Raw genomic sequence first — 13,105 nt, 5'->3', positions numbered from 1 at the left:
GACTGGCATAGTGACTCATTCGTGTCACTAATAAAGGCATGTTGACATCCTAATGGAGTTGTCACAAAAGATTTTCAAGACATGGTTAGTTGAGGTGTGGTGTTTTTCTTTTCCTGCCTGTGATTTAACCAATAAACTGATTGAATACCCCAAAAATCTGCATGTGTAAGGATGAATGTAGCTACCCAGTGAGACCTGATTTAAGTGATCACATTACTCATCAACACAGCACTGCCACGCAAAAAAAAAAAAAAAATGCCTATGCTATCTGATGTTGTCATATTTATTTGACTTAAACACAAACTCTTTAGGAATCAGGATAGCAGCTCAACATCTGATTCACCCTTCATCAGCTTTTTATGAATGACTGGTTTGGAAGTTTTGCTCTGGTTATTTATCACTCACTTCCTGCCTGGTGTCATTGCTTCCTCTCTGAGCAGTTGGTGCCGCCTGTGGAGGTGGTTAGTACGATGGGGTACTCTTAGCAGTCCGGATGTAGTTGGTTGAGACACACACACACACACACACACACACACACACACACACAACTTGTACAAACACAAACTCCCACTCAATCACTTCATTCATGTGTCCGCTCAGATAGAGATTGCACGGAGACAGTTTGTTCCTCTGTGGCCGTGAGAATATAATTTCAGGGAATTTGGTTTCAAGACATTTCCAGCTACTGCTTGAGGACTGGGCATGATACTGCTCTTTTTTTTCCTTTTTTTTTTTTTGTCCAACCACATTGACATGATGATTTGGACAGTGGCAAAAACTGATCCCCATGGACAAACTCGAGCATTTAGGCCACAAATGTTTACAGGACAGGCAGCAAAGATATAAAAATCACAAGCGTGTAAATGATGGAATAACATAATGAAGGAAATGTAACATGCTAAATGCACAATCTTTTCACTCATTGAGTTTGGGTGAAAAGATTGAGCCCTCAATCTATTCTGTCAACCCTGTTTTGTGTATATGCGGATGGACGTTTGTGCCCCCGGCTTAACCACAAGTTGTAGGAGCTCAAAAACATTTCACTTGAGTGTGTGTTCACTGTCTTCAGCCATCACTTGTGTCCGCTCCTAAATACCGTAAGCGCTGGAGTTGCTCAACTTGTGACTCATGCACACGCCCCGGCTGACTGCTTAGCCACAAACACCACTCAGGAAAGCACACACTGGTGAGCTTAACAGATTTTCTGCTCACACTTGAAGGTCAAGACACGAGGTGTCATGAGTACAATAAAAGCCATAAACAAGATGAATTAAGAGTCTATTGAACAAGCAGTGGCTCTAAATCACCACAGTTGATTTGGTGACTGATCAAGAACTAAAAAGAAACCCAGACTGGGTGGCACAGGCTCGCTACTGAGAGGAGGAGAATTAAAGGGAAGGCTGTGATGTCATTTCACCCTCAGTGAGCTTGGAACAAAACTACACTTCCTCATTCAAATGGGAAAAATATGAATACATCGGAAGCAGATTTTAAAACATTAAAATAAGCCACTTTGATTAAGAAGAACTACTAGTCCTTTTTCATGGCGATTCAATGAGTTAACAGCAGCCTGAAGTCTGTCTCATGGGTAACATCTGGTTTTTGTTTGAAGTGGGAACAGGTTCAATTGACATTCTCTCCTCGGTCAAATGACCCTGCAGTAGACACGTGTGTTTATCAGCTCTGGTTCCAATCAGCTATGTGGTCATTTACAGCCAACTTCCAATCACCGACACACGTATTGGTGCTGGGGGTTTCACCATCAACAATATATACTATGGAGGCATTGAAAGCTCCCGTGGCATGACTCAAGAGGTAGCGTGGCCGTCTAGCAACTGAAGGTTGCTGGTTTTGATCCTTGCTTCCACCAGTGACCATGTCGAAGTGTCCTTGAGCAAGATACTGAACCCTTAATTGGTCCCGATGGCTCTGCGACAGACTGGGGATCCATCCAGGGTGAACCCCGTCTCTCGCCCAATGTCAGCTGGGATTGGCCCCTTAACGGATAAGTTGTATAGAAAACGGATTGATGGGATGGATGGCATTGAAAGCTCGTCACCTTCATCACCTCCACCTTCACCCTTCTCCCAGTCCTTTTTTTTTTTCCCATGTTAGCCACAAATTCAGTCCCTCTGCATTCAAGCGCCACTGTTACCATCATTCCTCGTTTGAAAAACAGGCTGCAACTGCAAAACCGAGAGTAGTGACCACAGGAGAACTGTCTTTGCCTTTCAGGCTGCTTTCTACTATACTGTTTGTTTACTCTGTTTTCCACTGTGTTGACTGCGATCATGACCCCCCCCCCCCCCAAAAAAAAAAAACCCTGTCTGTTCTGAATAGGAGGGGAATCAATTGGCTTTTATTAGCAGGTGCACTTTGGTTTAAAAATAACCTGTACAAGGGTGTGTGCAGTTGTAAATGAATTAAAATTGCAGGGACAGAAGCCACTTTTGACACGCTTTGCCGTACTGGAACATTATGCTGCTTGTTACACTTCACCATCTGTATAAATACACTGAGATGGGATTGAGGAACAGATCGAATCATAACACCTCTATTGATCAATCTATAAATCAACTAATTGTTTCACAGCTACCAGCACTTTTCATGTCTTTGTTGATAGAAACACACACAAACTTTTGCTTTCCTGGCAGTGCAGATGCTGACACAGGCAGTCTCAATATCGCTGGTATGTATGCCTCCATTCATTACTCCATTATGGGAGACTAGTGTTTGTAGTCCAAAGGTGAATAACTCTTGGATCCTCTTTTATTTTTAGTGCAGTGTGGAAGAAAATGTGTCACAGGACGCTTAATCAGCAGGCCTGACCTTTTACACAGACACACACATTTATATTAGCCCTTTTTTATTTTTTTTCATCAGTTACACACACACATACACACACACACAGAGGCACATGGACACACACTCCATTGTGAAGAGCCTCACAGGCTTCTTACTGTCAGACAGAGGCAGCTTCAGAGAGAGAGTGCTGAGTAACACCAGTGTTTGAATAATCATAAATGCATCTGGGCATGAAAGCCTTCACAACATGTGCCTGTCAGTGGTTCAGAGGAACTGCTTCCACTGCGAGCAGCTATTTGTCCCTCCTTGTTTTCAGAGGTGACTTTATGTCTGGCTTGGTTTGTTGTAGTCGAGTGTGAGTTCATCAAAGATCATGTTGTCCCATGTGCTAATCCTCCTCTTACAGTCATAAAACCAAACTGTTGTGCTGTCAGGTGCAAGCGTCCCTCTGATCTTCGACTCTCCTTTGATTTCCAGACACGCCCCTTTTGGTCTGCAGATATTTGAGGACACAATCATTCAAAGATGTGAACAAATGACTCTTCTCTTTTCATCCCAGACAGCTGCATTTGTGAAAGGAATAAAGGAAGGGCTCATTCGGGTCTTCAGCACACTGCACTTGAAATCTTGATTCCTTCTGCGAGTTTTGTAACATGAAGACAAAAACTGTCAAGGTTGTGCCGAAAAGTAAACAAGTGGAATCATTTTTCCTTTTCCCCTCCAGATACTCACACTCATCAAAATGTGCAAGGAGAGCTATGAAGCGGTGGTTGCATGGTGATACATCACTTATGTCTGCTAATGTTGGAGTGATCCCTTCAGGCTCTTCTGTCTGCTGTCACATGAAACTCTCTCTTTCTCCCTGATCTCACAAACTCACTTGGCCTCCCACTGAAACCTGGCCTGTCAGCAGATCTCTGGCTGTCTGCCACCACATCCTCAATAACCCCGCTCACCTGGTGTGTGTGTGTGTGTGTGTGTGTGTGTGTGTGTGTGTGTGTGTAAGACAATGCTGGGAGAGAAGGGCTGACTGGTCAGGCATCACAACAAGATGAGACACTTTTCAAGCTGTCTAGTGTGAGAACATCAGTCATGACTGTGATTTATAAGACCAGCGTCTTTGCACACGTGCTTGTTCACGTCTTGTGCGCCCGCCCTTGATCCTGGTGTCATGTTACTTTTCATGTGTGTAACTGTGCACCATTGTTACATTGCTGGCTCACCATTGTCTGCCCTCTTAACTGTTCATTTGAATGGCTTCTGTTGTTGTTGTGGTGTGTGTGTGTGTGTGTGTGTGTTTGTGTTTCCTCTTCCATCTGGAGTAAAACTGTGTAGAGGTTGTTCCTGACATAAAACATCCCTGTGTCGTACAGTATGTATCACATTCAGTAGATGAAAAGTCCCTTTTACAAGAAGTTCAGACAGTTCGAACTGCTCACAGAAGCTCACTCAAGACTGTTTCTGTTTGCATGGTTAATAATGTTAAGTGGCTGATATTGTGTCTCCAAATGCACCACAGATGCAGCGTCCTCAGTCACATGGTTTAACAGCGGCTCATCTGCTGCTAGCTCGAGCACTTAACTTGGAGGGGAAAGACCATTAGAGTCAATCAGTTCTGTCATTTTTAATGGCAAGATCAAGCCAAAATGGAGATGGACCTGAAGCCTAGTCAGAGTCTATGCACTGTGCAACATGAGGCTTCAGTAATGAGGAAAAGGGCAGGTGGAAGTGATGTGACGGTGCAGCTGTGGTCCAGAGACAAACTCAAAAGGAAACCAGGCTGTGGGCTGGTAAAACCAGCAGGACTTCTAATTTATCCAGGTGTATAATTTGAGTCTATCTGTGTACATTTTGCTTTTTGTCCTTCCCACTATTGAGTGCACAGTGTGTGTGTGTGTGTGTGTGTGTGTGTGTGTGTGTGTGTGTGTGTGTGTTCTGCGCCAGGTTGTCAAATGAGGGGACATCAGGCTGACCTTTTGTTCTGTTTGCTTAGTGGGCATTCCTCTGAGCACTGGCCGTCACCCAAGTTAAAGCCACTGGATTCCCATCGGACTCAGCTCAGTGCTGCCCCTACTGGGACTCAGAGGTACTGAATCCTCTGATGAAAAAAATCATGGCAAACTTCAACACTGATGAAAACTGTCAGTCCCAGCTCTGCTATGTTATTGACTAGTCTCCCAAGTAGGATGTATTTTATCTAGACTATATTTAATCTGTTTTGACAATATCAACTGTTCATTGTTTTTGGGGTCAAATTTTATGACCGATGATGATTGTAATATAATGCTCCTTACTTGAGCAGCAAAGCAAATTGGTAGATTGGTTGTCAGATATTATCACCAAACAATTGATTGGGCATTTTGAGTTGGTTTTAAGAGGGGAAAAAAAGAATAAGTGTTCTTGAGCAGGTCCACTTGGCTTTAGTTATTTATTTTTAGACATTTCTTGACATTTTCTGACATTCTGAAGAAGACAGTTCAAATCAAAATGACCATTAGCTGCAGCAGAGGTCAGGATGTCCCATTGTAGTGTCTCAATTTAAGACAAGTGTCTTGGTTATTCTCCTTTACAGTTTTTCTTAGCCTTTTATTATTCATTTGAATTTTATTAGTATTTGTATTTTTTTTTCTGTTGTACTGCAGTGTTGTTTAGGAAGACAAGCTGATCCCTTAGGTGTCAGCTGATAAGGATCCTAATGATAAACTAAAGCCTGCGTGAAAGGAGAGAGACACACTAGGAATATTGTGACATGGCTCATTTACAGTATGGTGTGCGTGTTATTTGAATGAGCACAGACTCTTGAGACATCTTAACCTTTAGAATGAATCGTGTCTTTTATTAACAGTCTCTGGATTAGTTGGAAGTAACTTGATTTGTGTTAATTTTTTTTTTTTTTTTTTTAGGTCTGATCATATTTAGGTCTGATTTATGGCAGATTTGAATTAGCCTGATCATATTTGTAGTTAAATCTGAGGGATGGCTCCAAGGAATTTGCAGAATACCACACTGAGGTGATGAGAACATTTGATTAACATGTTTGTGTTTCGCGTGTTAGCCTCGAGGTATGTCGTAGTTCATGAAGATGATGCACAAGTCATGCTACCATTTACTCTGTTAGCTCTGAAGTTCTGATGACTTAAGTTTGTAAATGCTGGGTTGTACTTCTCCTCCTGACCTATTGAGATATAACAGGAAAACTCTCTTTAAGCTGACATATAGGGTTTCTGTCTCCCTTGCCTCCAGGTCCTTATGGTTGAGGTGGTGTGCAGTGCCCCTTGCCATGCCTCCTGCCATGACAGACCTCCTGGACATATGGGCGGCCCATTCACCGCTGGCTGGCCACGCTCCGGACCAAGTCACTGTGGACTTTTTGTTACCCACCGGTATCTACATCCAGATGGATGTTCCACGCGAGGCCACCATTCAACACATCAAACTGGTAAGTGGCAGGCGTTTGAGCTAAAATGAGACTTCCAGGCATCCGTTCTGCTGCGAGCCATACAGTGTTAAGGTCTTCAGCAGAATCTAAATAAATCAACTTTCAGAATACGAAATTGAATGAATTGGATTGCTTGTTTATTGTCCTGAAGTTATAGGGGGTCTATTTGCATACCTACCGTTCTTTTCCTGCCGTCTATAGCAAACACACACACACACAAAGATACTCAATGATACACAAATAGCATTTCAACATTATCTATTTGCCTGGATGTTGTGGTTGGCTGTTTTCAGGTGGTTATGGATTTCTGAATGAAAATAACTCATGACATCAGACACTAAATGATACTTCAGCTCAGTCAGGGGTCAGAGACTCCACTGGCCTGTTAAGAAGCTGACTTCATCCAGTAGCTGTTATTGTTGACCAAGTGTCTCTCTGACAGTAGTAATGTATGCCTGTTTGCAATAGGAAGGTTACCGCCGCTGCTTAGTCATCAACGATGCTATTAGGGCATCGATTGACACCAACTCAGAAAAATATGACTTCCTAACTAGAGGATTCCTTGGAGGTACAACTTCTACTACTTGAAGATTCAGACGGGTCATTTTAACAAGGAAATATATGGGGGTTACCATGAGAACATCGAGAGAGAGAGAGAGAGAGAGAGCGCAACTTGATCTAGTCTTAAGGTGGACCATTTGTTCTCATTCCAGTTACAGGCCCTGTCAAATATTTCCAGTAGTAATTGGTGCACATTTCATAATATAGATGATGAATGAGACTTATGCCCACCTTCAGGCCTTTTTAAGTTGGTTTGAGTATGGGAGTGTATAAGCATGTGTTTTTTTGGCACATACACGTGCGAGCTCCCCAAGGGGGGTGTTTGCAGAGGCAACAGAAAGCTCAAATTAAACATCACAAGGGACAACGGAGAGCAGTGAGACTCCACTGGGCTTTTAGAAAGTTGAAGAAAGGACACAAGTGAGGATGCCAGGAGCATATTAGTTTAACCAAAGTGGAAAAGATATTCTTTTGAACTTTGCAAAGCTTTTCAGTGATTAAACTGCCAGAAAGTGCAGAGATGTGAATGTAATGGTTTCATTTATTCCATTTAAAGCCTGAAAGGATTTCCAAGCAAGTAGCAGCCCTCACACTTATCATTAGAAAATCAAAATTTTCAGACTGTTGGCTTTTTAACCTAAAGAAAATGGTGTTGATCTCTGAAATCATAGATGAGCCAAATAATTGCATTGTTTACACATTCTGCTTCTATTTTGGGGGCAAAGACGGGATCAACATACCAAACAAATTGTGAAGAATGTATTAGTTGTGAGGGCATTACAGTTCCAGTAAGCTGAAGCGTAACGCTAAGACCTCAGACTTGTGATGGTGCTGCAGGGGCCCCGGGATGTGAATCATACCAAGCCTGGATGCTGGAGATGTTGTTGTCGTCTATTCTCTGTCCATTAGTCAGCCCCAAGCTGTGTCATGTTGCCATGAGTCAGTTGTTCCTCTTTGTGAAACATATACTTTTGCATCATATAATGTTGTTATTATTATTGTTGTTATTATTATTATTATTATTATTATTAATTGTTAGGCATTGTTTAAAGAATGTACTTTATGTAAAGCCATATTGTCATGTTAGAAGAGTGTTCCAGCCTTGTTGAGATTAGATAACTTCATATAATCATGGCCCTGATGTTAGGAACAAGGATGCTGTTTATTCTACTGCTGTATTATAATCTGAGTTAGAATTATTTAATTTAGTCTAATGGAGACAAAAATCAAAATAACCCTCTGGCTTTGATGTACTAACGCAATTAAGTGAAACCTCAGACAAGTGCGCATGTTCTTGCATGTACACTCACTCACTCAAAGTTCTTCTTCTCCCTCCCAGCTCTTATGGAAGCAGGCTCAGACATTCCCACTGTTTCCCGCCCTGGGTGAGATGGAGAGCCACATGTTTGAGTGTGTCAACCAGGCCGCTGTACATGAAGAACTGGAAGATGAAACTCGCCGTCTGTGCGATGTACGCCCTTTCCTACCAGTCCTCAAACTGGTGACGCGCAACTGTGGCCGAGCAGAGCGCCTGCTGGATTCAAAAATCGGTGTGCTCATTGGAAAGGGTAAGGAAGCCTCACTTCCTCAATATTTTGTTTACACTAATTTAAAAGCTGAGACACACATTACTCCCCCCGATTGGTTCATTTACTCGCCCTCTCATAATAAAGAAATGGTAAATGGGACAGTAAATCATTCCATGCACTCAAGACGCCATATGCACCTCCTCCAGTACGCTAAGTAGCTTTTCTAGTGTACCATCACAGCTGAGCCCATCTACAACTGTTTGATGGCGTGAGGCCTGGCTGGACATGCCCCTGATAAGTCTCCATCACCTCTCACTCTCCATTATCTGGTGAAGATTAGACCTTTTTAGAGGTGCAGAGGGAAACCACTACAGCTGTCAAAAAGACCCAGTGTCCAGCGCTGGAATTCACCATTAGTTGAAAGTGTAACACTACCTCAGTCAGTGGTTCAGAGGAATACATTTAATGAATGATACTTATAATACATTATATAGTTGCTGCCAAAGATTTTCTGAACTCACAAAATATCTGAAGTAGGATTATCACAGTTGATGCATTAACTCAGATTCCAGCAAATATGCAAGTGGGAAGCATATGAATCAGCATGCATAATACAAACATTTAGTTCATATAAGGTATCGTAAAATATAGTATAATGACAAAAATACACGATCAAATATTAAAGACATCTGTATTTCTTCATGCTCGCATCTTATTTCATTTTTCCATTTTGGCAAAATGAAGGTTAACCTAAGTAACTTTAGTGTATTTATTCCTAAAATAAAACCTACCTATCTGTGTGACAGTGAGTCAGAAATGATCTTGAAAAGGTATTTTGTCAGAGTATGTAAAGTGTCAATCTGTAGACAACCTGATTTAATCTCATTACATTTGAGAGACACTGAACTTTCTGCTTTGCTACATTTGCCTCAAACTCATTCCACCTTTGCTCATCTCATGTGCCATTTTCAAGCCATGCAGCAGATTGAACTTCTGGTTTTTGAATATATTTTAGAGGTTGTTCTTGAAAACTCAGACAAAGAAACTATTTTCACTTGAGTATAGACATTTAGTACTTTGAGCACGCCTCTTCACAGGAATGAAGGGAATGAGGGAGTGAGGACGCTCTGAGTCTAATTGGAGGAAACTCAGACGATATTGATATTCTCCCCTCCTGGCTCCACTTCAATCTGACACAATCTTTGAAAGGCTTTTGTCAGAGAGAAGTGGAGTTTCAGAAACAACCCCACAGGCATGTTTGGCTCAACCCAAATGAAAACACGTCCCTACCTCTCCTTGTGCAGTGTTATAAACTACTAATACATACTCACATGGCCAGCCATGTGTTGTCTTTTTAACACTTATACAGAACTGTTTTTTACACAGTGAATGTGGTTCCCCAGTCATTCTCTCAAAGTTGAGGGTCATATGAATGTTGAATGGCTTTGAAAGTCAACTTGGTTGTTTTCATTACCAGAGGAGTTTTGTGCAACAGCCCTTAAGAAAAATAACAAGACAAAAGCTCAGCAGGGATGAGAGATCAGGTATTATCAAGCCAGCAGTGCTTCAGACCTCTGGATTTAAGCACCCATGTGAATATAAGCAGGCTCCTGGAATGTGTTTACAGACAGCACTGTCACAGGTGATCTTATGGTTGAAAGCCCGTTACTGTATTTATGTAGCATTTTTTCTGAGCCGAGAGCTCAATTAGCTTCACAAGATCACGTTACTAAAACTCTGCCAGTACCTGTTTCTTTGCAAATTAGCTTTTTATTTGATTAAGTTATCATAACTTGCAAATGTCTCGTCCCATACCATATTATACATAATCTAATCTGGTTGTTTATTTAAATTGCATTGCATCCTACTTCCCATGAATGCTCCAACTATTTATTTTTTTTTGTTCCAAAACCACATCCAGGTCTCCATGAATTTGACGGCATAAACGACCAGGAGGTGAAGGACTTTCGCAGTAAGATGTTTCGTAAAAGTGAAGAAAGGATGCAACGTCTCCAGAAGATGACATGGACAGAGTGGCTGCAGGCTTGCTTCTCCCCGCAGCTGGAGCCTGCTACTGGGACGCCCGTCACTGATGGGCTCAATGAGCGGCCAGCCGACTTGAAAGTCACTATCCACTTCGACCAATCTCAGGTGATTATACCTGCGCATTTCCCTTACACACATTACTAGATAAAGTGGCCCAGGAAGTGTAGAAGCCTGTTATGCTGCTCACCAACACAGGGAGTGGCTGGTTTGACTCCCTCTGTTGGCTCTTGCAGACACGTCTGCAGGTGGGAAGGTGGGTGAGGGTAGGTGCCCTGGTTGTGTCCCGGTTGCCTCCAGCCTCCTTTTCATCTGCATTCAGGGAACATCACTTCAGCACTATAAAATAATTACTCTCTCCGGATTGTATGCTGGTGCTTTCCCTTAACTCACATTTCGGCCACCATAAATCTACTCTGGCCACCAGATTTGGTGCTTGGTGGTCCAAGGGTCAAGTGCATCACTGAAGTAGAGACGATCATTTCATAGTTACTAAAGTCAACGAAGGAGTGAGCTGTGTGCACACCGTCAAACCCCATAACTTGCTTCCTTTGTAGCATGTCTGTGTATATAATGTGGTCAAAAATAACTGACCATTATTGCTCAGCAGACAAAACCATCACTTGTTTACAAGTGGTAAAAGCCATGCGACTCCCACCATTGCAGGAAAATGTAGCTCAGCCTCTCCTCTTTTTTTTTTCTGCTCACTGTTGGCTTTTCTGCAACAGTCACGTGATTGAGACCAACTAGCAAGTCATGTGACACCACTAAGTGGGTCAAAACTATCAGCAAAATGATTTCATCCACACAGAGACACACACACACACACAAGTACAGCAGCTCAGGGGAGCCAACGCTGGTTAAAACGAACCTCTTTCCCTCTCCACTGAACTTGTTGTCCATCTTGTTTCATCAGTCTTTATCTCTCTGTGCCTTTCTGTGTATAGAAATTATGTGATTTAATTATAAAGCAGATGGTCATGTCCCTCCAGAGTTGTGGATATCAGCTTTGATCAGCATTAAACACACACATGCACACACACATGCACATGGACAAAGACAGGCCATCTGTGCCTCTGCGCTCAGGTGGACACTGGCAGGAAGTCTTATTTGGGAGGTCAGACACAATAAGCCATATTATAGACAGGAAGTGTGCTAGTGTGTTTTATTGTTCTACTGAGAATACGAGCAAGGTTCAGCGGTGAAGTGGTGAGCACTCCTTGTTCACTTAGTCCCTCATTGCATTAGCATTTACATTTGATCTAATTTCAACTTCCATGGAACATTCAACTAAATATGTGCTTTTAAAGATCTGCCATAATGTAGCCTTGTTCATCTTTTATTGTTAATTATTAATGGATGACATTTCTATTATACCTCCAGGAAATTATAATTCCATTTCAGGTATCAGGTCAGCACTGAGCTATAATTAGGATGAAGTGATGAGCCTCGCTGTGGCACTCATAACATATTGGACTCGCTGTGGCAATGTGTAGAGGACTCACATGCTTCAATCAGTAGGAGCACGAGTTCGTGCTGCCACCAACACTCGTGAACTCATGGTCTATGCATGTTTATTTCTTATTACACTACTGTTCTTGTGTCCTGTGCCCACATGTCAACAGCTACAGAATGGTTTGTTCCTTCCAATCTGCACACACACACACACAAATAAATGGACACTTTTCTTTTATGACCTAGAAACAAGGCACCCAGTGGGGCAGCACGACTGCTGCTGCTTTTTTTTTTTTTTTTAATTCAATATCAGAAAAATTACAGTTTGTGCTTTGCAGTAGTCAGGTTAGCATCAACCCATTTGCTTTTGGAAGAATTGCAAAAAAAAAGTGGTTTTAACCTTTTTTTTCCCTTTTTTTTTCTTTTTTTTTTTCCTTTTTTTTGCAAAGAGTAAATGTGAAAAAACAGGAAATGGAAAGCCCTAATTTGAATGAACCTATATTCCCACATTTCACCTACATTACAACTGAATTGTCCAGCTGCAGGTTATTCCTCTCCACCTTTCCCTGATAGACAGCTCTTCTTCTACACTTACAGCCATACATCTTATGGCGGTATTACACAGCCTATTTTAGGAAAATGCAGTTTTCTTTTTTGACATATCAACAATTTGTTTAGCGCGACAATCAATGATCAACACCAAAGCTCTCTTCTTTCCTTCTCTTCAAGGATTCAGCCAGTCTCAAGGTGCCATCGTCCTCCACCCCCGCCGAACTGATGGAGGTGGCCTTGAGGAAGTGGCTGACCACCCATGGGCCTGAAGAGGAGGTTTGGAGGGGACAATACGTCCTGAGAGTCAGCCATTGCCTGGAGTTCCTCTGTGGAGACCACCCTCTCAGCCAGTATAAGGTCAGTAGCTGCCCACTTTGTATACTGAAGGATATTCATTGGTTAGTACGGCTAAGTGAACTGTCGCGTGTTCCAGGGGCTTTACCTCGTAAATGGTCATTTTTGTCTATCTACGATTTATAGCCACTACAGTAATCTTGCGATAATATTTTTTAAAGGCTTTTTTGTTGTTTTTTTATCATTGGATTTTAAACATACACACTCACAAGGTAATAATATACACTGACATAAATAACCCAATTTATCAAACCTTGTCTTTAACTCCAAGAATAGACATTGAGGTCTGATGTGGGGAAGTGTAGATAAAATATGGAATTTTCAGGCTTCAAACAGTTTCAGAGGAAGCTCAATGAAAGGAAGAGAA

At 42.0% G+C, this 13,105-nt stretch overlaps 1 protein-coding gene across 4 annotated transcripts in view; it reads left to right on the top strand.

Moving 5' to 3' along the window:
• Positions 1 to 13,105, top strand: part of pik3cb (phosphatidylinositol-4,5-bisphosphate 3-kinase, catalytic subunit beta) — a 51,595-nt gene that overhangs the window by 21,543 nt on the left and 16,947 nt on the right. For 2 of the 4 annotated variants that reach the window (XR_015118148.1, XM_086215961.1), the window contains exons 3-7: positions 4,750 to 4,891; positions 6,049 to 6,244; positions 8,145 to 8,373; positions 10,256 to 10,485; positions 12,562 to 12,741. Coding sequence is in view for 3 of the 4 variants with exons in the window: in XM_086215961.1 (XP_086072087.1) it covers positions 4,758 to 4,891; positions 6,049 to 6,244; positions 8,145 to 8,373; positions 10,256 to 10,485; positions 12,562 to 12,741 (969 nt within the window). In the remaining variant the exon portion in view is untranslated. The remainder of the gene's footprint in view (positions 1 to 4,749; positions 4,892 to 6,048; positions 6,245 to 8,144; positions 8,374 to 10,255; positions 10,486 to 12,561; positions 12,742 to 13,105) is intronic. The other 2 variants (XM_086215962.1, XM_086215963.1) reach the window with 2 other exon arrangements.

This window comes from Aulostomus chinensis, chromosome 10, assembly GCF_037954235.1.
Source record: "Aulostomus chinensis isolate RoL2024-O1b breed Wild chromosome 10, RoL_Achi_v1.0, whole genome shotgun sequence".
Taxonomy (NCBI): Eukaryota; Metazoa; Chordata; class Actinopteri; order Syngnathiformes; family Aulostomidae; genus Aulostomus; species Aulostomus chinensis.
The sequence above is the reverse complement of the archived record's forward strand: the minus strand, read 5'-3'. Positions and strand labels throughout refer to the sequence as shown.